Source organism: Pholcus phalangioides, unplaced genomic scaffold, assembly GCF_987345545.1.
Source record: "Pholcus phalangioides strain wild (caught in Gottingen) unplaced genomic scaffold, Ppha-v1.0 ptg000009l_1, whole genome shotgun sequence".
NCBI classification, from domain to species: domain Eukaryota; kingdom Metazoa; phylum Arthropoda; class Arachnida; order Araneae; family Pholcidae; genus Pholcus; species Pholcus phalangioides.
The window spans coordinates 45,209,591-45,235,418 of NW_028301602.1; the positions used below are offsets into that span (position 1 = coordinate 45,209,591).

Sequence of the window (25,828 nt, forward strand, 5' to 3'; positions counted from 1 at the left end):
AAATGCCATGTTGTTGAAGTTCAGTTATCACAAAACGTCTTAACATTGATTTAACTTGCTTTCAGAAAATGGTGGACGCCACATTGAACATGCTTTGTAACACGTTTTACAAACGATTAAAAACATTTCAAACCGATGTCTTCATGTCTTATTTCATCTAACAATATTGCATACAGCGCCATTCCCTGCTGGTAGTGAGTTTTTGAACTTTTTTTCCCCAGAAAATTGAATTCCATGACCTCCTGTAAACTATTACCAAGTTTGATAACATTTTGTCCAGTAGTTTTCCTTTTATGGCCATTTCAAAGTGGAACTTTAATTATAAAGACCCTGTATATTGCCTTACTAATTTTTTTTAAAGGAAAATGTGAATCAAAGTGCTCAAAGAGGTATATTACGGCTTTAAATATGAAAATTTGAGAAATACACAAAAGGTGATCCATAATAGGGAAGATTAACTAATACAGAACCACCTAGGTCCCAAGGAGTATGGATTAGAGAGGATCTACTATAATCAAATAATGCATTAAATATAAAACCCAAATATAATATTACATGTGTAAAGTCATAAAATGTCAAGATACCACATATCTCATGAATAAACAATGGAAAAAAAATGTGATCACTGAGTGTTTAAGTTCCAAAATTTTCAACCAATTCAATTATCAAAGTGGTTCAAAATCACGCAAAAGTTATACACACTTTTCCCATCGAAACTAAAACTTACTTTCGAGGTGTGTCCCACAAAAACACTATGGCCAATCCTATTAGAAAATCCAATACTGCAAGACGATACATCTGCTGTCCAATGTATGTCTCCCAGCACTAAAACAAATGTGAAAGCATTAGGTTATTCACAACAAGTCTAATGAGAGCTGTTTTTTTACACTCACATTATGTATTGAACCTATATCATGTTTTAAAATATAATGGAATGGTTTTAAAATTGCTTTGCTGGCTGGTAAAAATTCTCAAATTGGATCTTGACTTACATGCCAGGGTTTGTGCATCCATGTTTTAGATGAAGGATGTCAAACATTTTCAATTTCATGGGTTACATTAGTACAAGGGAAAAAAGCACACTGGGCCAAATTAGGAGGAAAATAAATTTTTTTGGGCCTCACATGAAATGTTAATGACAGCCAATGAGACAATTTTAAAGCCAAGTTTACCATTTTAAGTGGAAAAAAAATGTGCAAAGCTTTTTCCTTTTTTCTTTGTTGGCGACATATACTTAACTTAATAACAGTTAATAATAAATTTAGTGTAAATTACCATCATTCATAGAATTAAGACTGAAATGTAATGGATTTAGTATCAGTAACAGAAAACTTTGCAAAAGCATCTGAAAAGTGCATATATGAGTGTGTCCAGTAAATCCCTTTGAAATGGAAACATTCAAATCACATGCAACACATTTCTGCAAGAGAAAGCTTAAAAATGAGGTGTTCAAATATAGGTATGATTGTGCTATGGAATGAAAAATTAAATTTGTTTTATCCATCGTGCACCCAAAAGTGCTCAGGGGTGCAAAAGTCACCCCTGGTTAAGAACCACTGTATTAGAACAATATTTATTTTTGTAAGGTTGAGAGTGGTTGATGGACCATCAATATCTGTCTAGGCCACAGGCTGAACAGCCCTGATTTAGATGGAATTTTTCTCACTCATGTATCATTATAAAAAGAAATGACTATGGATTTTCTGACGATTGATATTATTTCTTTAAAAAAATCAAGCTTGTACAGTATATTGAATCAGTGGCATATCAGAATGGAAATTTTTTTCATGAATACGACACAAATGAATATGGCAATGAATATAACATACCATTGGTGATGAACATTTTCCAATGCCTCTATCACAGAGGTCACGAGGTTCACACATTATCTGTTTATTGAACGTAGTAAACAACAAGATTATGGATGCCAGTCTAAGGACGATGATTCTAAAAATAAAAAAAAAACACACTGAATGGAAAAACTTGTGAGTTTACATAGAAGAGTCATCACACAGGTCAATAATTTTAAGAGCATTTCCTGCCAAAACTAATAGGAAGAGACATTACTTCTTTAAGAAATTTAGATGCATGTATGTATAAAGCTTGTGTCTGTATCTCTTTTAGACCCTGTGCACATACAAATGTGGGAGTTGCTTTTTTCCTTACTGTAGATATATATATATATATTTTTTAACCACAAGGAGCGAAGCCCTGACTAAGATTGTGGGTGTTTTGAGTTAGAAACTGATGAATATGAACTTTGGGGGCATCCATCAGAGGAAAGCACTTGAACTTGCTATTTTTTTTCAAGATGGCTCACAGGAGAAGGTGCCTCCAGGATAAGTGTGATTATTACATAAAATTTAGCAATAAAATTCTGGGGAAAAAATTGTATATCAATAAAAATGTACCCTTCATCATCATCTTAACTGAAAAAATTCAAATGAGGTGAATTATTTCTTTACTTACGAAGCTCAAAACTTTGAAATGCACAATTCAGGATTAAACTGTTCTTTTATGCAAAAGTGTTTAAAATATTTTAGAATTTTCTATTTATTTTAAAGCAATTGCTGATGTTACATAACTGATACATTTTTATTCAAAATTAATGAACAGTTTTTGCATCCTAAGACTGAAAGCAGTTTATTTTCCTAGTAGTTTACAGATACAATACAATACAATACAAATACAACGGCACAACAGGCAAATTGCCCACCGAGGTGGCTGACTTAAGAACATCATGGATCCCCGAGCCCTACCTACTCATGATGGTTAGTCATTTGATTCAAAAAATGAGCTCTTAAACAATAAAAACTTGATGCAATACAGACAGACAAATATGACCCTCCCTTTTTTTACCAGATGTGCCCCGTTCCCCATCCGATACAGACATCAGAGCATTCCAGAAGGCCGGACACGCCCAGACATACCATTTTGGGATGGTTTGCACTTTTATGCAATACAGATAAAATTAAAACGAAAACTTTGGAACCTATGTAGTAAGAGATGAGCAATACAAAATATAATATTTTAACATGTATAAAGAACCCCCCTTTTTGCCAAAAATAAGAAAAGTCTCTTATACATATGGATAGTATTAGTCGAATCCCATTTTAATGAATACCGTTACAGCAAAAATCTTATTGTAACAAAAACTGTTATAATCCTTAAATAAGTTTATATAGAGACAATGTATTGCAAATTCCAATATTATGAAATGAAAAATCTGTTACAATGAATTCAAAAACAAGCTTCAGAAAATCACCAAAAGAGTTCTTTCTTTCAAACCGAGGACAACTCAGGTCTATATCACCATAGGCAATTTACTATTTAGTGAATTGTGCTGGAAGTGTAAGTGTGTGTACCTAACAGTCTCAGTGCGTATTTAGTGTTGTGTCTGATTTTTCAGTGCTGCCATCTATATTTCAGAAGTGAAGTGTGATGATTGAATACTTGAACAGTTTGTAGGCCTGTTGCTCTTTGTGGTGAGACTTTTAAGGAAAAGATCGGCATGCATTTGCGCCTTGAAGTTGGGAACCACAGAAAACCAACTTCAGCCAACCACCACTGTGGTGATGGTGGAGCTTGGACCAGCAATTCCTAGAGATAGAAGGCCTCCACACGCTGCTCATGACGTCAATAAGTAGTCCATTTTCCCTCAGAATATTCAAAGGAAAAAATTCCCTGCTCGTGCCAGTATCATTACTGGAAAAGAAATGATCGGGTTCAGAATTGGCGATTTCTATGCCCCACATCCAATCACCATGCGGTATTTGTGAGCCAATCAGGAAGATTCTACGCCAAAATAAGAAGAAACGAAATAGGATGCTGTGTTTCAAAATGTGGCAAACTTTCTGGGTAGTCTGAATGACGTTTATGGCAACCCATGCGGAGTCCTTCTATCTCTAGGAGGTGCTGCTTGAACCCGGTTCCCCGCAGTGTGAGTCTGTCATTATGACCACTCGACTACCACAATGGCAACCAGAGTTCAGAACGTTACAAAAATTATCCTCTAAAGTAAATTTTAAAGAATTAACTTGCTGAACTGTTGGGAAAAAAGGGTTGTTTTTCTATGGCTTATGAAAAGAAATTTTAACCAATGCAGTGCGTGAAAAAAAGAAATAAAATATGTGGTAAGATAGTGGGCTGTGGAAGAAGCATGAGATGCCAAAAATGTGACATATCTATGTCTGAGCAAAATCAAGAGCTGAAGAATACAGAATCAAACTGCTTTTACCAATATCATACCATGTCACATTTCATTTGCTGAAACCCAGACCACACATTTTTGTGGGTTCTGTATTTTAGATAAAATTTGAAAAAAAAATAAAGATTTGCTGAAATTTATATTTTTATTACATTTTTTTAACATAAATAATGCAAAAACACCTTAAAAATTTCAGAAAATGAATGCTTTGGTCTGAAAGGGTAAACAAATACGTACATACAAAATGCATATACCTCACCTGACAAGCTTGACACTTATCATTTGTCTTTCACTATAGCCCTCAAACTGGATCATAAAATTAACATACAAAGGTATTATGAAATTCAGGAATGTGAGAGTGAGGGACGGCAGAAAATTCACATACAGAATATACATCCCAGTACTTTTTGATGTTCTCTGCACCTGTGAAAAATGATTTCAGAAAATAAAAAAATACATTTGATTCAAAACACTAGTGGACAAATAATGTTAAAGGGGAGGGTGGAGGAAGCAAATAGGAAAAATTTTTAAGTTTAATCACCTTTACTTGCCAGTGAACAACATACACCAGCAAATAGTAAGTGCCGATCAGAGCAGCAATGTTTATAATGGTACTGATCACTCTTATACAATAAATTCTTGTTCTGTCCTTATTTGTCAATTTCTTCATCAGTTCTTTCCTACGATCTTCTGACAACAAACTCTGGAGATTGAATATATTGAAGCAAAAAAAAAAAAATTTATTTCTGAGATAAACTGGAGTAAAATCAAGTTTACATGTAAGTTTATCAGCAGATTAAACTGAATAATATTATTCATTCATCCAAGAAATAAAATTGTAACACACAACTTATGGAATATAAGCTTATCAGGTCAAATAATAATGAACTGATTACCATTAGTTCATTGAATATGTTAAGATGTCGATCTTTGGATGCCTTGTTTTCTTCTATGCAAAAGTCCCACCCACAAAATACAATGCCTGAATAGGCTCCTTTATGTTCTTCCAAAATTGATTCCTTCACTCCTTTTGATGCACTGCAGGAAAGAGTGATAAAAATTTTTATAGCATCTCTAATTGCAATTTAATTTTTTCTTCAAATAGGTTTTCATCCATCAGCATCCTTCCCAGAATTCTTTTGAAACTGGGTAGAGTGCGTAAAACATCTGGATTGAAAAATTGTGTGCAACGCATGATAAAAATGAGCAAGCATTGCACAATTTGTGAACGTAATGACTAAATCTTTACGAGGTAATTTACAAAAACTTCTGGGTCTAACGTGAAAAATAACGAAATATCTCTGAAAGAATGCCATAGCTGTGTGTATACACAGGGTGGTTCCAATTAAACTGACACTACTCAGACCTATATAGCAATCGTTCTGGTAGATGTATATATCTGGTATATATGTTACATGGATAATGGCAAAAAGAAAACTGCAATGGGGCCGTTCAAGTATTACGTAAGCAAATTTTTAGCCATTGTTGACCCCCTCCCCCTTGTCAGCAAATTTTTGTCATCACTGCCCACTACCTCCTAGCGCATATTGGTGGGATCAGAAACGTATGCGGGAGGGGGGTATGGGGGAACCCCTGCCCCCCCCCCCCCAGATGAAAAAAAAAATTTTAATGCAAAAATATTTTAAAAAAAAATTAAAATTTCGAAAGAAAATACCTTTTTTTATATGTTATTATAATCAATTTCAATGCTTTGATCTATTGATCATTTTTGTCGCACCACGGTCATTTTCTGCACACGAGGGCTAATTAGACCGGGACCTACAATTATTGCCAATTCTGAATGGCAGGCTTGTTTTTATACATTATTAATTTCAATGCTATTTGAAGGGTAAGAACTCAAAATTTCTCTTTTTAAGAAATTTATTGCGACCCACTCTTTAAGCCATATATGGTAAACCCTGACCTGCAGACCAAATGTGGCCCTGAATGTTATCTGATGTGGCTTGCACCCCAATTTTTTGCTTATGCTTACGGGAAAGCCTATCAAACTGAACTCTTTACTCAAACAAAATTATATTCGCGTATTTAAGTAAATTTCTTATATTTCCTTGCGATTTCCAATAACAAAACTTTAAGTTTGAAATTTTTTTTTCAGGGACACGATCAGGCGCAATTCATTTCACAGGTTGCATAGGCAATATAATAATCAATATCATTATTTCCTATTCAGATAATGATAAAGTAGGGGGCTGGAACATGTATGAACTATTGCAGGTATATAAAAAGAAATATTGATAACAATTTTGAAAATTCTGAAATCAAAAATACCTCTGCAATTGAGCAATTCATCTAACCGATTAATGTGCCCCTCACAAAAATCAACAGTGCCCTGAGAAGAAACCATGATACCCTTGTGCAGTGGTGGAGAGTCAGGAAGCTACTAGAGCCCCGCCCCCCCCCCAACCATTTCTCAATAAACCCTGCTCTTGACATGGAAAAAAAATGGGTACTTAATGTCACAGATTAGATGCGCCAGACTAAAGGTTTAACTTAGTTAATCCAGCAGAGCTTAGTTTACTGGGACTCAAATTATCTGGATAAATAAAATTTGCTAGAAATATGATTTTTCAATGATCTAACCAACCATCAATTTTAAAATACTAGTGAGTTAGATTTAAAAGAAGAAAAAAAAGCCACAAGGACACAGATATGGAAGAAAATGTTGCAAATAATATAATGTATAATCCAAATAAAGGATTCTCATAAAATGCTTATTTTACATAATGCAGTCTTTTGAAAACGATCCACTTACTAAGAAATCATCACAAGCATGTTAACAATACCACTAAATGCAATGACTAATATGAAGGCAACTGCTGGTGAATATTCAATATTTCCAAAATATTTTTCAGCCGGGAGATAGTAGCCCATAAACATGGTGGTGTTCTCCATCCATCCCTATAAAAAAAAAGTGAAACCCTTATGAAGAACTTTTGAGGTAGTTTAACTGAGCCTCGAGACAAAAATATCTGAAGAGAGATAGCATTTTGTTTTCATACATATTTTTATTTCTTTAATAATGGCAACATTGCCGTAGTTAGGCCATGAAGCAGAGCCAGACAATGTCATTCATACCAGGTAAGTAAAATATCTACCTTTCTTCAGAGCAGAAGAACTCGTCCTTTTCCCACCACATGCATGAGCAGTGATAACACGATAAGAGTAGTTGTAAACGGTATATTGCAGAATACAATCACAATGCTTCCAAAGCCAGAGAAGAGGACCCAGTTGAAAACTATTGTGCTAGAGGTCGCAATGCATGACAGTGCCACCAAGGATTAGTGTCATTCATTGCAACCTCCAGCACATTCAATTTTAAATTAGCTCCTCTGCTCTTACTTTGAAAACATTGTGACAGTGTTCAGACCAGGGTCATAGTCATATTTTCAGTAAAATGAGAAAGAAAATCTGAGAATGCAAAAGAAGTAGTAGCCACTTTTGCAAAAATGCATACAGGAGGTATGAAACGAGTAGACATCCATCCATCAATCATTAACATTCTGTGTGTGCTAAAGCTTTTTTTAATTTTATTTTCACTTTTTTGCTAAAGGAATTTTTTATCTAGCTTAAACCCTGGTTCAGACTGCCTCGTCCACAACTGCTCTGTTCCTCGTATCACTGCATATGCGTGCATAGAGGAGGGGGGTTCATTTGCTCTGAGCAAGGGTAGGTATTTAACTTACTTGTGGTATAAACGACATGGCCTGGCTCTTTCATGGCGTCACTACAGCACTATAAAAAATCAACCCACGTATATTCCCTAATTGATTCTCTCATACTGCAAATGACAGATTTTTTTTTAACTAAATAAACATGACTGGTCTGTTATGCATCCAATTATTAGTATGTGAAATTTTGCTTTCCAAAATTATACCCCATATATATAATGTTCTATCCAGTGTCCAGGAAAGAGCTCATAATGCTTGCTTGGCATTGGGAGATACAGTCTAACCCTGATTGAACAAATAGGAAGGGACTGAAATTTTAATTCTCTAAATTGGGGCTAACAATATAAATACATACTTTGAGACTAAGAAATAATTTGTTAAATCAAGGAAATTTTTAAAATATGATTCATTGAAAGTTCATTCAGTTCAACTGTACTTACATAATTTAAATTAAATGACTAGGTTCTCTTGATCTAAATTAATTCTTAAACTGCCACTTGATACTTCATAACCAAATATACAGTGTTTTTCAACAATGCTCAACAAAATTTCTGGTGTACAAGATGTGACTCAAATGACTGTTTCTTTGGGCTTGCAATAGCAATACGAACATCACTGAAGAATTTTTATGAATGTTTTCTCTTCACAACCAAACCACAAAAGAAGATATTTCTCACATTGAGGCAAAATGCATTAATTATGCACTTAGGAAGAATATCAACTTCCTATGAACAAACTTGTAGCAATGAAAAGGGTGGCACATCAGCAATGACCACTATTACTAAACCATGCATGCATCTCGCCCCCATATCTTGCATATAATTTCTAAGTAATGGGTACACTCATGTATGAGTTATGAATCTAATGTGAAGTTTGTTTTGTGAAATGCTTGTTATGTGTTGTTTGTGTCATGGATGCATGTTTAAAGGTTGTAGGCCTGATTGATCTTTGTGGAATTTTTTTTTAATGGGAGAGAGACTTACATTTGCACCTCAAAAAGTTGAAAAACAGAGAAAACCAACTTCAGCAGACCACTACTATGCCATCAGTGGGATTCAAATCAGGATCCTCTCAATGCCCCGACCACATAGTGGCCGTCAGCAATGACTGACGAAGTTTTGCTTAAAGACGATGAAAAGCAAAATTGAAGGAGATGTGTTCAGAAAATCTTGAATTGAAATATGTCCATTGCATCATTTACCAGCAGATCGTTTGCTGCAAAGAGCTGGAAATAACCAGCAGCATTCTCAAGCCTGTGACAAAATTCATCCAATCCAGAGAATCAAGCACAGTGCTTATTCTCCCAATTTCTTTAAAGACCAGGAGCAAATTCGACACGCTGCCCAAAAATATGTTGGTTGTCTTATCATAAAGTTCAAAAACATCTACGTTTTTGTTTTTAAAAGAGTTAAAACTGTTCTTAGAAATGAAAGATCAGTATGTTTCATTTTTTAATGATATGACAAGGGTGAAAAATTTTGCATTATTAATTGATGTCGCAGGACATTTGAATGACTTTAAATATCCAACTTCAAGAGAAAGATCAGCCAATAACAGATATTTTTTGTGCAGTGGCAAATTTCAGGAGTAAATTTAATTATGAAAGAGTAGATAACTTTGCTTAATTATACTAAAAAAATCACCAACGAATAAGGCAAATACAAGGAAATACTAAAAACTAATGCAATTCGGCATGTTATGAGTGTGCAGAAAATAAAAATATCATGTTGACAGAGTATCCAACTTGGATTGATTATCAAAATTCTCTAAATTGGGGTAATTAGATCAACCAAGATCAAAATTGATTCAACCATTTTGATCTTGGTTGCTCAGCAGAACATTCTTGTCACAACATTTGACTTGAACAGATGTATAGGCTTTTCGTTCTGCTGAACCAAGATTGAAGATTTGATGCTCAATCAAAGTGGGATACTCTCTCTCTGTCAGCATGATAATTTTATCCTCTGAAGAGTTTTCAGTATTTCTTTGTATTTGCCTTATTCGTTGGTGATTTTTCCAGTAAATTGAATTTTTCTCAGTCATTTACAATACTCAATTATTTTTTTATGTGTTAACAGTTGATCAATATGAATCATAATAGGTAGGCAGGGTTGGTCTGATTTTGCCCAACCTGAAAAAACCCAACAAACACTACACCTTAAAACTGCACTTACTTGTAAACAGTATACTTTCTAATGATGTCATTGCATTGTCATACTCTATCTCAAAAGAAATACATAAATAAATCTGTGTATTCAATGCTATTTAGATTATAGAGGTTAGAAAAAACCCTTGAAGGGTGGGGCTTGCAGGGCTCCAGCCAGGGACAAATCTTATTATTTTTTTTACACTATAAATTCATTACAGAGGGGCTCCACGAAAGATCTCTGCCAAGGGGTCCTGGCTCCAGGATGTGGGCGGGGGGGGGGGGGGGGGGGTCATGACTCTATCTTAAGAAAAACACATAAATAAATCTATGCATTTTCAATGCCATTTACATTATGTTTCGCCCATTATATTTTAAATGCCTTTTTTGTACAAGTAAAGAAAATAAACATTTTCATGAATGTTTTCTAACTAAAAATTACCAATCCTTTTCAATAACACTTTTTGACTTGAGTGATCTATACACTTTCACTAATATTTCTTTGCTTTTTCACATCCAAGTTTGTTTCTCAGTTTTGACCATGCTAGTCCAAAAGTAGAAAAAATACGCTAAATTGATACAGATGTGAATGTAATTAAATGCAGGTCTTCCAAAAATTTACAAGTCTGCATTTAAAATCTTATTTTTTTCTATCTTGCAACGCATGATTTTCCACCACTTTTTTGCTTCAACAGATTCCATCAAGTTTTGTGAAAACATTGTTCCTGGATAGAAATCTGCATCTTCTATTTGAAGCATCTGTAGTGCAGTAACAAATTCTATATTCAGTTTTTCAATCCACTGTTCAGCGGAAGCTTCTTGTTTCTTAGTTAATCTTTTTCCTCTTAAAGCAGGATCAGTCATATTTGCAAGGAAATGAAATGGAGTTAGTGCTTTTTCAAAGTGATGTGTAACACACTCCATTATACAAAGATAATTCTTTACTTTCCAATACATCTAGCCATATTTTTACTGTCTGCCCAAGAGTACAGCTATCTCTTTGTAAATTATCTAGGGCTTTACCAATACTCGAGAACTGTGCTTGCAAGTTGACACATTCTCTATATATAATCCTTTGTTATCTAAAAACATCATAATACTTTTTTCAATTTCTTCTTTGTGCTCAATGAATATTACTATGTATTTTTGGTAATTATGGATGAATGAGAAAAGACAAGCTTCTTCAGAATTCCACCTTGTTTTATTAGGTATAATTGTGGCTTTTGTCTTTTTCCATAAGCTACCCAAGTGGTCTATAGTGTTGTCTAAAATATTTTTGTATTTCTACTACATATTTTACCATATTTTTAGGGGTGATATCTTTAACAAGACGATTCATAAAATTGACTGAACAACTAAAAGCAAGGACATGTGGATGGTTTTGGACAATTGTGTCACAAAATTTTTTCATTTTGTTCTTGTTATCGCAATAAACAGGTAAAACACTTTTATTATACTCTTGCTTGATAGTATCTATAGTCCTTTCAGCTATTTCTGCACAGAATTCTGCTGTTTTCTTGTTTGAGCCACATTCTGCATCATCTATTAAGTGGGTGCTCTTGCCAGTGTGGATACTCACTGCGATGATGGAGTGAGCATTTGCATTTGACCAACCATTCAACTATCAGAGTGATAGTTGAATTTTTCAATTCCTCTATCATTAGCATATCAACAGTTTTATCTGCCTCATCTAATAATAGCTAATTTCTTCCTATTAGGAGGGATATAACCCAGATGTGCAAAGCATTAACCATTTCTCTAAATGCATCAGTATCGGCTATGTTAAAAGGTATATTATTAGCATTAAAAAATTTGGATACTTTTCGATCAGGAACTAACTTCTGGCAGTCACTTGTTTTAACAATAAATTGTCCTATTGACCTTTTGTGTTTGGGTTTTGATGTTCCAGTATACACAATAGTATTTCAACTTCCGCATGTAGAAACATCATCTTCAAGAAGTTGAGTTTTTTTCAATGAAGTAGATGTCTCTTCACTGCATGAAGATTCATTATCATCAGTGTTTGATGAATATGAAAACTAGGAATGAGCTTCAGATTTCTTATTCACATGAGCACAGATTCTTTCCACTTTTGTACTCTAACTATAGTATTGCAAAACTTACAAGTCACTGGCCATTTATTATTAGTTTTAATCACCATAGTCCATTCAATGGACTATTTTCTTCCAGAACCTTCAGTCCTTGGCATCGCTGACTAAATTTTACCACTGAAATTTACACTGCTTTCAAAGTAAAATTTTAGAACTTGGACAGTTTATACACACAATTCGTCTAGCTAAGCAGCAGAAAGAAATGGTGAAATGCTGTATCCAGAAGGGAAACATCCATTATCCAGTCCAGTCCAACTGTACTGGTATTGTTGAAACTGATCAAAGTAGTTTGAATGGGGGAAAGGGAGATAATGCTGAAAAAAAAGTGGAAAGAATTTTCATTGGTGCAATTTGTATATGTCATTGTAAACTCTATCCAATAAGAGATCAGATGGCTTGCAGCTGGTGCTTTTCAACTTAACTGTGGTGCAATATAAATTATTTCTAGAATGTCTCCCTTTCCCTCCACTTAAAAAAGAAAGTGTTGTAAACAAATACAAACAATACAAACTAAAATTATCTAAATACAACTTTTTAAGTATTCAGTTAAAGCAAAGGTATATACATCTAGAAAAAAATTAACTCTCAACCAACACTTTTGCAGAGAATAAGATTGATCTGTTTCAGAACTTAGTTGCTTACAAATAATTTGTTAGGGTTTTTGTTGTTTTAATCTGTAATAAACTGTTATACTCCTTCTTATCATTTGGGAACAGTGTTTTTCCACTAGAGATGTTAACTCTAGTTGTGCTTTAAGCACACATATAACCAGCTAAAATTTTTATCAATATTGATTTAATGTTCTGTGCTAATGATTATTAATATACTTATATACATAATAATTGTCATAAATTACTCAGTTTATTATACTTGTAGTTATTTACAGAATATATAACTTTCTTTCCTTTATGTTTCAATATCAAAAACCCTAAAAAACCCATTGGGTTGGGCTTTTTTCTGAAAAAACTCGGGTTTTTGCAAACCCTGTAGGTAGGTAAAATTAATTTTTTGTGTGGTTTATTTATTACTCTTTATTCACTTTCCCTCAATTCAAATTGAACAGTTTTTCCAAATGCATAAACCAATAACTTAAATAAACCAATTAAATAAACCAATAACTTAATCCCCTTCATTTACATTAAGAAATTGAAATATTTTTTTCATTTAGCTCTCTCAAAAAAATGAGGGGATGCAGAAATTACACACAAAACTACTTACTGTTCCTTCAAAAAGATCTAGCAGCTTCTCATGCCACGTTCTTCCCTCAGTCAAGTTTTTTAAATACTGTCTGTAAACATCCCAGCAGAAATCTGCAACTCGTTTTCTATGATCAATTGTACCATTGATGTGCTCAGAAGTTTGATTCATGAGCTCTTGGTTATGCTTCACATGATCATCTAGGAGAGATCCTAAGTCTTTTATCAGATCTGGGCTCGATACTAGATTTGCATATGGTTTTGAAGACACAGATAAATTTTCATCATCATCAACAAAGTGTAACATCTCACCAGTAAGTGGGATATGTTTGTACAATAATGCTGCATCGTGAAATCCTTCGGGGACATGGATGTTCGTATTGTGAGCCAAGCTTGGGAAACTCGTGTTATATCGCATCGGTGAATTTGAGAGCACTGAAGGCATGATAATGAAGAAAAATTTTATGGCAAAAAGGAAAACGTTCAACATCAACAGCCATTTGAGGAAAATAAAGTAAGACACTACGCCAGTACCCAAACGACCTATATGAATATAAATAAAAAGTATTTAGAAATTGAAATGGACATCATTCATAAAATAGATCATTTATAATCTTGTTCAGAATGACACCTAGAAAAATATAACAACGCTTTTGCCACTGCTGAGTGGCTATGACAATACCAGTCTCAAAAAAAAAGTTTATTCACAGGCAATTGTCTGCTAAGGATATCTATGGCTTTCAGTTCCAATACAGCAATCCTCGACTTAAGTCACCCTAGATCTACATTAGTTTTGCGACCCTAAAATCATTTGCTTTAAGGCAGGGATACACAACCTTCAGTCTGTGGGCCAAATGCGGTCAGCCAAAAAGTTTTATCTGGCCTGCAAAAGGTGTTTCAGTAGAAAAGTATTACAGTGGATTCCGCTACACTTCAGTTATAGTTAGAAAAACTGATGGCAGATGGCAGCAGTTAACAAGCATTACACAGAAACAATTTTCACATCAGGTTCAACACATACAAGTACATTCCAGCATGTAGGAATTCATTTGAAATTCAGCAGAGGAATGTGGATGAAGTGCATGTGTGGTTTAGTAGTAGTATTGAATCCTGTTTATTATAACGTTTTTCAAAAAACCATAATGAAGAACATTGTAAGCAGGAAAATGCTTTAAATGGGAAATCTTAATTAGAGTTGAGACCATGAAAATAAGTTGTACTAAGCAGGGAAAATGATCTAAATGGGATCTACTGCAATAAATACACAACACAATATAATATAATTATCCATAGGCTGACCATATTTATTTCATAAAAACATAAAAATACAGGACACTACAAAAAAGAAAATTGTCAAAGGTAAGTAAATTTGCAACTATTGCTAAGATCGCTGGAAAACCCCTGATGGTGGGAAACAGGGCTACTGCACATAGCAATGGATTATAATGTAATTCCAGAAAGAAAGAGTATTTGAGATGAATCCATTGATATGAATATAATTTATTATGGTAATTAACCATAATTATATCATAATACTAGCTATAATACCCGGCGCTGCCCAGGTTTTCTTCAATGACTGGGGGGATTGAAAAAGCAACAAACCATTATAAAGAAATAAACTATTATACTTGATACTGGCAGTTTAAAGAAGTGACAAACCATTGTAAAGGCATATACATGCCAAAAAACGCATTGTTAGGGAACCACGGTAATCATGAAACATGAACTTACATTCTGAAAGTCATTTTGAGGCTCAGAAACCATTTTTACCTGACAGTTTTTGGCCTATTTCGGGCATTTGCTTAGCCCTGACAAACTTTTAAAGTAGCCTATATCGTTCAAGTTGGATCCACTTTTGTATATATGGAAAATGACAATTATTGCAACACATTTATTTTATGTACTCAAATGAGAAATTTTGAATAGCTCATTTAAAAATTAATTTTAAATAACTATACACCCTTCCATGCTCCAGATATGATTCTGACCTAAACCAGCTGAACTTGAGGTTGTGAAAGTTACCTTTCAACAAGGTGACTGTGACTATTGCATAATTACAAGCTTAGTGCCTTCATTTATTAGCTACTGATCTATTAATACTAGATACAAACATCTTACCACCTACAGGTTAAAAAGTGCTAGATAAAGGCTCACATCCAGACAGAAAAGAATTGAGTAAGGTGAAAATTTGCTATGTTTAGAACATAGATCAGGAGAGTGTACAACCTCTCCAGATATGCAAGATATGTACGGCTTGTGGGCCATATACTGGTGCACTTATCATTTTGCAGGAGTAAATTCTTTATTTTAGAAACACCTGTCATGAGCCGGAGATGTGTATCTCTGGTCTAGATTTTAGTTTTTCCAAATGACACTGAAATAGGAAATAAATTCAAATGTTTCCCTTTTTATCTACCTTCTATTTCTTTGAAAGAGGAATCCCAAAATGAAAGTCTTTGAATCAGGAGTCTATATTTTTCAAAAAGTACTTCTTTAGCCTATAAAATAAGATGAAAATCACATTTGAACAACAAAGTTAGACGAACTAACAGAAATATACATAGTAACCTCATTAATGTTTTGAAATAAATTATATTTTCCAGACAGCTAAAGTATAATTTTATAAGTGTGACTACATGTACACTATATGCTGTCTTTGAGATTATCCATGTGAATGGCTGTCACAAAAAACTTCATCGCAAGCCAAGCAATACACAGTAGACAAATGCCAAACTTGACTTGGAAGACTCTGCTGACTATGGATTCAGGAGAAGAGCTAGTATTGCATCTCTTTGATTTGTATAGCAGATGCTCTTGGAACCGGGTTGCTCGGTTGTGTGCAGGTGAAAGGGGGGGGGGGAAGAAAAAAGAAAGGAGAGAAAGAGCACATCGAATTTGCAAAACAAAACCACAGTGAACAGAGATTAGGGTGAGTGAGCCCATGTTAATACACCCTAACATGCTTCTTTTTTTCTAACCCTTTCTCCTTTAACCTGGCAGCTCGCATGTGATAGTGGGACAGATCCCACTTTTCATAAAGTGAACTCATCCTCTCAACTCATGAACTTCATCCCTTCGGTAGCTATGCTCAGAGTTGTTACCTAATAGTTTAATTGAATAACATGAACTATTGTGATCATCAATTCGTTTTTTTTGATAAGGAAAATAATTAGGATATAGTTAGCTCCACCCTTGATTCCACATGATTTTTAAAATGTCTCAAAAGTTTTCCTCAGAATCAGTTATTGATTCTTATGAAGATGAAATACGATTGTTAGAAGCTATTTTGGCCATAATGTTCAAGGTAATCAATTTTTTTTTATTTAAATTTTTTGATTAGAAAATATTGAGAAAACAAACTATTGTAGATAGAGATAATGATTTAAAAAAAAAACCATCAAACAATTTTTCGTCACTAAGATGCACACAAAAAAAGGTAGAAGATCCAGAGAGGAATATTCAGATGAGGAAAAAAATTATTAAATACAATCAATCCTTATTGGGGGGGGGAGGGTCACCCCCACCTTTGAGAATGAAAAAATATGACCTCTTGCGTAATCAGAGTGGCCCAATAAACAGAATAAACCATGAGTTCACTATTTCCTCTTCCCCATTGATGCACATAAAACTAACTTTTTGTTATTAACACGAGTTTTTTTGAAAATTTATTAATTTAAGTTTAATTACATTAATTTATATTATTTCTTTTAATTTTCCCTTTCATCCAAAGATCATGGAGTTTTGCAAAATACAAAATAGGGCCATATTGACTGCAATATACTTTTATAATTCTATGTTAAAAAATTACTCCAATAAATAATAAGAAAATTTTCAAGATCATCAAAATGCATTGAAAAGAATAAAAATTACAATTATTCATCCAGACAATACTTGCTAAGCTCTTAAAACCACCAATAATTGAGCTTATCAGGCACATTATATGAAGAGTTTCTGATTTTTATGAAAAGTTTCGAGAGTGTACTTTCACAAGTGACCCCTTAAGCAGAGTGTGGAGATGCATTATCAGGAGTTAATAACATGAGAATGCCACAGAAGAAAGTCTGGATTTAAAAAAAAGTGACCTAGCACAGTGATGGGTAATCCAGGTAACCGCTAATGAATTTTGGCTGCATTAGTGCAGCATTTCTGAACTTATGGTCCATGGCAATGAGACAGATAGTCCTCAATCAGACTTGACAATTGAATTCCATTTAATGAAAAATTATTCAATTGCTGCGATATTGATATCTCTCTCTCTCAATAATATCCTGTAATATCCCTATGGGTTCAAAATGAAAAATTAGATCTTAATACTCAGGATGGCATATATCAAGGAAAATACTGGAAATTGCTATCCTAAAGATGAAATATCACTGATTGTAGCCAAAGAACACAACTATGTACAGATTTTTTTTTAATTATCAAAATTGCTGAAGGGTACCCATAATTAAAGGGCTACTGCAAATTGCAGACAACAAAAATCTATTTCATTAAAGAAAACATTCAAAGTGAAAATATTTTATTGATAAAAACACAGGGAATTATAATCCTATGGAAAAATACGGGACATGGCCAATTGTTGTTAAATTTATGAAAAAATTATCAATGGACAGAAAATGAAGGAGCAACTGAAAATCGTTCTGCATTGAAATTCACAGGAAAAATGTTGAACAAGAGAAATATGAGATGAATGTCTGTATTTATAGCCATAATTATCGTATTTTAACACTCAGTTGACTCTGTACAAAACAAAATCACTTTGTTTCTCAAAAAATTTGTTAAATACAAAATTTGTCATATATAGTTTTTTATGCAGAGTGAATTAACAAAAATCTGAGCATTACAGTAAAAGGTTTGTTATATGAAAAAATTTATTACATACATAGAGACACTCCACAGTATTATTTAAAAAATTCCATAAGTAAATGACTTAAATTACCTCCTTAACCGATTCCCACCTGTATTTCTTCTGCTCCTGAGCCTCAGTAGATTTGGACAATTCACGCCTGAGATAAAAATGTACATGTAATTTGAAAAATTCATCAAATTGTTAGTGCAGTGATTTTTTAAATAAATGCAGTAACAAATTAAAACCACTTTTTCTTTTTCTCACACTGCAGGCAGGTCTCGACTGGTTTAGGGAAACAAGTTTTTTTTTGAAATGCCTCTTACTATTTCAATATAAAACAGACTTAAAAAATATATGAGTTGCATGCATGTGGACCTTTAATAATATTGAGTCCTTGTTTGATTCGAGGTCCACTTGTATAAGACACCACTGACTGTGGTAAGTACGTCATCCAAAGCACAAGCCTCTTTATTACTATTACTACTACTACAGTGAAGCCTCAATAACTCGACACTCCAAAAGTATTGAACATGCCAACTTAAGTGAATGTCAAGTTAGTGAGGTTTCATTTGATCTCACTCTTTCAATTTTTAACATCATTTATGTCATGTATACATTATAATAGTTGAACAATTCCATTCCATCATTTATAAATTAACAAAAAAAAAATTATCCACAATTTTCTACGAGAATTTTCCGAATAATCTTGAATTATGGTGAAAAAAACCCATAAAGGTATTCAAATATCTGTTATTTGTGGAGGAGCAGTGTCATTGCTGAAAGTTAGAAACACTTTCATTTGTTTAACTTATAAATTTTGATAGAAAAAAACCTTTATTTTTTTAGCTTACTCAACCATTTCTTGCTCAAAAATTTCAGATATCATCCCCGATTATCTGTGACTTTCCTAAAGTACAGCTGACCCTGCCTCTATAGTATGAGGAAATATTTTCGACCAACAAATGAAAAAAAAGAAAAGAATTGTTGAAATATATGAGTTGTAATAAATGTTGTAAAAATTTATTAACTGGCCAATCCAAATAAAGAATGACATATCATATTGAAAGATTATCCTGGCTGCATGAAAATCAGTAAGGATTCCGAAAAGGTAAATCGGCTGAGCATGCTCTGTACATTCTGAAAGAGATAGAAGGAAAGAAAGCAAAAATGTGGTAGTTATTTCATTAGACATAAAAAGTGCTTTTGACAATCTACGATATGCCTCTATTATAGGTAAGCTTCGCCAATTTCCGATATCTGAGCAACTTCTGAAAACAGTCGAAGATATACTCCATAATAGAGAAGTAGTAATGATTACAGCTAGAGAAGAGGAAAGGAAACATCAATACAAAGGCTGTCCCCAAGGCTCATGTTCTGAACCACTCTTATGGAACCTTGTGGTTGAAGAAATCCTGAAAGAGCCATGGCCATCAAATGTGAAAGTACAGGCATATGCAGATGACATTCTCCTGATAGTTTCATATCACACAGTGAAAGGCACTGCAAAAATAGCGATGGAAGCCTTAGAAAAATTTATGACACGGTTGAGGAAAACATTACTTGACAGTCGCAGCAGATAAAACAAAGTTTCTATGGATATCTTCAAAAAACCTCCCACCATCAGAATGCTTGGGAAATCTAAAAAAAGAACAGATGTATTAAAATACCTCGGTGTGTACATCGATTCTAAACTAACTTGGAGTCCACAAATAGAAAAACAAACTGATAAAATTAATAAGCTTCTTCTCCAGCTCCAAAACATCGGCGGAGCTAAATGGGGAATCAAATATCAACACTGATGAGTTCTCTATTGGACAATAGCAACACGAATAATGGCTTACGCAACACCTATTTGGTACGCAGGAGCAACCAACTCCATGCAACAGAAATTAGACTCAGCTCAACGTAATTTATTATTATATATCACAGGAGCGTACCACACACCAAATAGTGCACTATATGTTACAGGTTGTCCGCCTTGGAGCCTATGGATGAATTATGAAGCACAAATGGGTTTACTGTTATGTCTACACCGACCACCAAAGATCGGTGCATTAAACTTTGCTCCAGAAGAGTACCAGCGATGAGAAAAAACAAATAACTATCCATCCATCTGAAGACTTACATCAACACCAAGTATCTATCGAGAATAACCAGAGCAAAGAAATAGGAGGTCAAAGAACTCATATATACACAGATGGCTCGAAAACTACACTGAAGAGCCAAAAAAACTGGTAAACCTGCCTAATATCGTGTAGGGTCCCCGCGAACCCGCAGAAGTGCCGCAACACGACGTGGCATAGACTCGACTAGTCTGAAGTAGTGCTGGAGGTAATTTACACCATGAATCCTGCAGGGCTGTCCATAAATCCGCAGGAGTAAGAGGGGGTGGAGATCTCTTCTGAACAGCACGTTGCAAGGCATCCCAGATATGTTCAATAATGTTCATGTGTGGGGATTTAGGTGGCCAGCGGAAGTGTCTAAAGTCAGAAGAGTGTTCCGGGAGCCACATTGTAGCAATTCTGGACGTGTGGGGTGTCACATTGTCCTGCTGAAATTGTCCAAGTCCGTCGGAATGCACAATGGACATGAATGGGTGCAGGTGATCAGACAGGATGCTTACGCACCTGTCACCTGTCAGAGTTGTATCTAGACGTATCAGGGGTCCCATATCACGCCAACTGCACACGCCCCATACCATCACAGAGCCTCCACCAGCTTGAACAGTCCCCTGTTGACACGTAGGGTCCATGGATTCATGAGGTTGTCTCCATGGCCGTACACGTCCATCAGCTCGAAGCAATTGGAACCGAGACTCGTCAGACCAGGCAGTCCTCAACAGCCCAATGTCGGTGTTGTCGGGCTCCCAGGTGAGGCGTAAAGCTTTGTGTCGTGCAGTCATCAAGGGTACACGAGTGGGCCTTCGGCTCCAAAAGCCCACATCGATGATGTTTCGTTGAATGGTTCGCACGCTGACACTTGTTGATGGCCCAGCATTGAAATCTGAAGCAATTTGCGGAAGGGTTGCACGTCTGTCACGTTTGATGATTCTCGTCAGTCGTCGTTGGTCCCGTTCTTGCATGATCTTTTCCGGCTGCAGCGATGTCGTAGATTCAATTTTTTACCAGATTCCCGATATTCACGGTACACTCGTGAAATGGCCGTACGTGAAAATCCAAATTTCATCGCTACCTCGGAGATTCTATGTCCCATCTCTCGTGCGCCAACTATAACACCACGTTCAAACTCACTTAAATCTCGATAACCTGTCATTGTAGCAGCAGTAATCGATCTAACAACTATGCCAGACACTTGTTGTGTTATACAGGCGTTGCCGACCGCAGCGCCGTACTCTGATTGGTTCCATATCTCTTTATTTGTATACGCATGCCTCTACCAGTTTTTTTGGCTCTTCAGTTTATCTCCGGAACAGCATCAGCATATGTAGTAGCGAAAGATCATAAGATCATCGAGTGCTGGAGTAATAAACTAGAAAACGACAATAATATCTTTCAAGCTGAATTACTAGCATTATGTATGGCAACCATAAAAGGTCAAGAATTCCAACAAGCAACTATAATCTATAGCGATAGCCTTTCAAGTATATATGCAATACAGAACCCGATGACCATCCATGTTATGGCTAGGGATATTCGGCAGGTCCTCCACAAGAACCCACAAATTTGCATATCTTGGATCAAAGCACACGTGGGTGAGTGGGGGAACGAAGAAGCAGACGCAATAGCCAAAGCAGCGACAATCAATGGCACACAATCAATTAAAAAATTATTATTAGTATCATCTACAGCAAAACAAAAGGCAAGAAAAGAAATACTCAATCTATGGCAAACCCAATGGAATGATGCTAAAACTGGAAGAAGTGTCCACAAAATAGTACCAAAAGTTTCATACAATGTAAGAAATCAGAGCAGAGAACTTGTATTTTTTACAACCAATCACAGACCTTTTCCAAATTACCTTCGTCGCTTCAGAAAACGAAGAACAGATCATTGCCTTTGTGGTGAAATTGGCACTCACATCCATTACTTGACAACATATAAATTAACTGCACATCTAAAGCACATGGCTGTGCCCGCTGCTAAAAATGAAATGCCATACTCTGGATCAGAGAGATTTTTAAAAACAAAAGTAGAATAAAGTCAAGAAAATAATTAGATGGATAGAAGACAATGAAGACAAAGTGATCCCACAGACGCCATATCAACCAATAGCACAAGCACAAACTGCACTATCTCGCCGTTCACAAAGAAAAAAGAAACTGATCAACTATAAAGAAGATTGACTGATAGTACAAGAGCAGTGTAATGCCGTGGAAATCGAACGATTTAAATTGAGGATGAAATCAATTATGAATTTTATCTGATTTATTATTGATTTCAATATGCAATTTAGGATTTTATATTCAAAATAAGATTTAATATGGAATATAGGATTATATGCTTGATTTCCGATTGTATACGTAGATTGTATATACAATTATACATACAAATACAACGCCACAACAGGCAAATTGCCCAACGAGGTGGCTGACTTAAGAAAGATTGTGAACTCCCAACTGATTTTATACTTAGATTATAATTTTATACTTAGATTATTATACTTAGATTATTATACTTAGATTTTATACTTATATGATTTTATACTTAGATTATTATACTTAGATTTTATACTTATATGATTTTATACTTAGATTATGATTTTATAGTTGTTATGATTGTAACGTATGCTTTTTTATGAATAAATTGCCAGAGGTGTATATATCCAGTCCGTGAGGACAATGAGCCGATATTGCCATATGACGATGTGGCCTGGGTATTTTTCGGTTTGACAGCTAATCCACAGGCAATTTGGGAAAATTTGTTTTTAATAGCACAATGCAAATTGTAGTCACCTTAAGTGGGGTTTAAATTCAAATTTTAAAATTTTAAATTCATTGCTCTGGTCTGAAAACCAATTGCAAAGGGGTCATAAAATCAATTAAGCAGGGTTTAGCTAGCTTGTATGGAGTTAAAAAGATTTCTCTCCATTGAATTTAGTATTATGCCAACCATGAGAATAATAAATGTTGAGTTATTGAGATTTTATTGTATTACTTAACTAGACATGCACCTCGTATACATTCCCCTGCAGAATCTCTTAACGAATTAGTATACACTGGAATGCCTGTTTAAGTTGTGTGTGTGTGTGTGGCTCCAAACATATTTATTTTTTTCAGAGTTGTGCTTGTTTTGTGTCCTTGCTGGTGCTGCCATTGTCTTCCATATTTTGAAGTTAAGATGGTAAATGCTTGAATTTTCATGCTATGTAAGTATCATGTTGTAAGTCTGGCTGCTCTCTGCAGAGAGAGAGACTTTTTTAAATGGAAGACCAGCTCGCATTCCCCCTCAAAAATAAAATGTCAAAAAACCAACTTTAGCAAACCACCACTGAGCCGCCAAAGGAGTTCAAACATGGATAATCACGATGACAGTCCAGTACGATGCCCATGTGACTGCACAGTAGCATAAGCCCATGAGTGCGTCACCCTCTTGTTTTGTGTTAATGTAAGTGGATATTTCAATTAGAAGCCCCGTTCTCTTGTATCACTGAAAATGCTCAAGCCATCTCAATATTTAAAATGAGTAAAAATACTATAAAACAAACCTGAAATTTCTTGTTGAAAAGAATTATGGCTTATGTGAATTGCGAATGATTGTTGTGGAATGAATCATTTCAACACAGATGTTCACTTTCATATAAAAGTGTTTTGGGTTATAAGTACAGTTACAGAACAAATTATGCTCACAAACCAAGGTACTGCTGTATACATAATACAAAAAATATAAGCAGTGATACACCTATACATGATACTCAAGGTACTAGAGAAATATATTATAAGAGTTAGCACTATAGGCAGGAGCAGCCTCAGAAAACATTTTTTCTTTTTTTGACCTATTTTTCGCACCCCTCAAGAAAAATCTTGACTCATTCAGGATGTATTTTTGGCTTCACCCTCTACCATGCATCTTTTTTGGTTGGCAAAGCTTACCAACCAACTTAGCTATCTTTTACTTTTGTTTTAACTTTTGTTGTAACTTTTGTTTTACTTTGACCTTTCAACTTAGCTATTTGGCACCCCTCCAAGAGTGGAGCCCAGTGAAGCCACATGGTCCAAGAGTAGCCACTAATTATTGCAGGTGTTATTAAGGCACTCTTAAAAATGCATTGGGACCAGAGAGTAATATATAGAAGTATAGAGGGTATCATCATATAGAACTTTCACAGTGTTGCCTCAACTACAACTGGAGAATTACAAGTAAATACACAGACTCTTGCTAATCCGCACACAGCAGACTAGGGGATGCTGGATTACTGGAAGTTAGTAGAAAAAAGTCTATTTCAATATAACAAGCTTCTGTGCACAGACATGAAGTGACATATTTTCATCCTCTGTGCTCGAAAAAAGCCCACCTGAAAATTTTGTACTACTGAATGGGCCGGATTATATAAAATCTACTGTAATTAACAAAAAAACGATAAAAAGAAAATAATGAAAAACTATATATAATTGAACCAATGCAAGCTCACCAGTATTTTCGCTTTGTATCCATATTGAAAGGGAGACCTTTTATTTCAGGAAGCAGGTATTTCGGTCGAACCAATTTCTGGGGCTGCTGTCCCTGTAGCGACTTTCTATCAACTATATGCTGTCCTATGACACTCTTTTTTTTTCACCAAGAATAAAAATGATTATTAGTCCAAAAAGAGTACAAATGAATTGAAAAATAATAATAATTATAGGACAAGTCCTGTTTTCCAAGACAAGCAAACCTATTAAATAGCGAGCAGCTTTGTTGGGGTGTATACTATATTTGTCCTGCAAGTAATATTACTCTTATTCTGCATAGTGCTATACTGCACTTGTATCGTGCTAGTTTATCTCTATAACAGCATTAAGCTCAATAAGAGCATTCGTGATACCTACGGGCCTAAATATGAGTTCTACATCTGTTTAACAAAATATAGTTTAATGCAGTGAAGTTTTATTGTTTCAGTCCATGGCGTATGTTTTTGCTGGCACATGTATGGGTCATTTTTTGGGGTTATTTACAGTAAATGAGCAGACATAATTCATTTAGAGCATCATTATCATTTGGAATATTTTTGAGCCATTGGTTGTATTTTAAGCCTTTTTAAGTGATCAGCCATAATTTAAGAATTTTCAAGCCATGGATCATTTTTTTGTTCATTTATTAGCAAAAATTTTAATCTGTAGTCATTTTTTTTTCAGTGATATAGCATGCACTTACAATGTGAGTTCTTGTTTTTTTTTTTAATTTTTTGCATTCCCAGTAGCAATTCTTTATTCTTGGAGAATCTTCTTGTAATGTTTCTGAAGGGAAACACTGAATAGCACGTCAAGAGAGCATGCACAAAAGATATTCATTCAGACACTCAAAATCAATGCTTTTTTCATCATGCTTAAATACTGGGATTTTCATCAGGAGAAGCAGACTTGGTTTTGCCATCGCTCCCCATTACTGTAAAATTCCAAAACTCTATAACAATGTTCTTTGCATTATGTTTTGAAGTAAAAATCATTTTTTTATCCCTAAAATTGCCTTTCTGT

General features: G+C 34.8%; 1 protein-coding gene across 1 annotated transcript in view; it reads right to left on the reverse strand.

The window, feature by feature from the left end:
• The window catches only part of LOC149083173 (transmembrane channel-like protein 7), a 42,424-nt gene that overhangs the window by 11,712 nt on the left and 4,884 nt on the right, over positions 1 to 25,828 (reverse strand). The window contains exons 4-13 of the mRNA XM_089236791.1: positions 24,787 to 24,920; positions 18,289 to 18,355; positions 15,766 to 15,847; positions 13,372 to 13,892; positions 6,981 to 7,126; positions 5,104 to 5,245; positions 4,749 to 4,910; positions 4,467 to 4,630; positions 1,830 to 1,947; positions 728 to 825 (exon numbers count right to left, since the gene is read on the reverse strand). Coding sequence (XP_089092917.1) covers positions 728 to 825; positions 1,830 to 1,947; positions 4,467 to 4,630; positions 4,749 to 4,910; positions 5,104 to 5,245; positions 6,981 to 7,126; positions 13,372 to 13,892; positions 15,766 to 15,847; positions 18,289 to 18,355; positions 24,787 to 24,920 — 1,634 coding nt within the window. The remainder of the gene's footprint in view (positions 1 to 727; positions 826 to 1,829; positions 1,948 to 4,466; positions 4,631 to 4,748; positions 4,911 to 5,103; positions 5,246 to 6,980; positions 7,127 to 13,371; positions 13,893 to 15,765; positions 15,848 to 18,288; positions 18,356 to 24,786; positions 24,921 to 25,828) is intronic.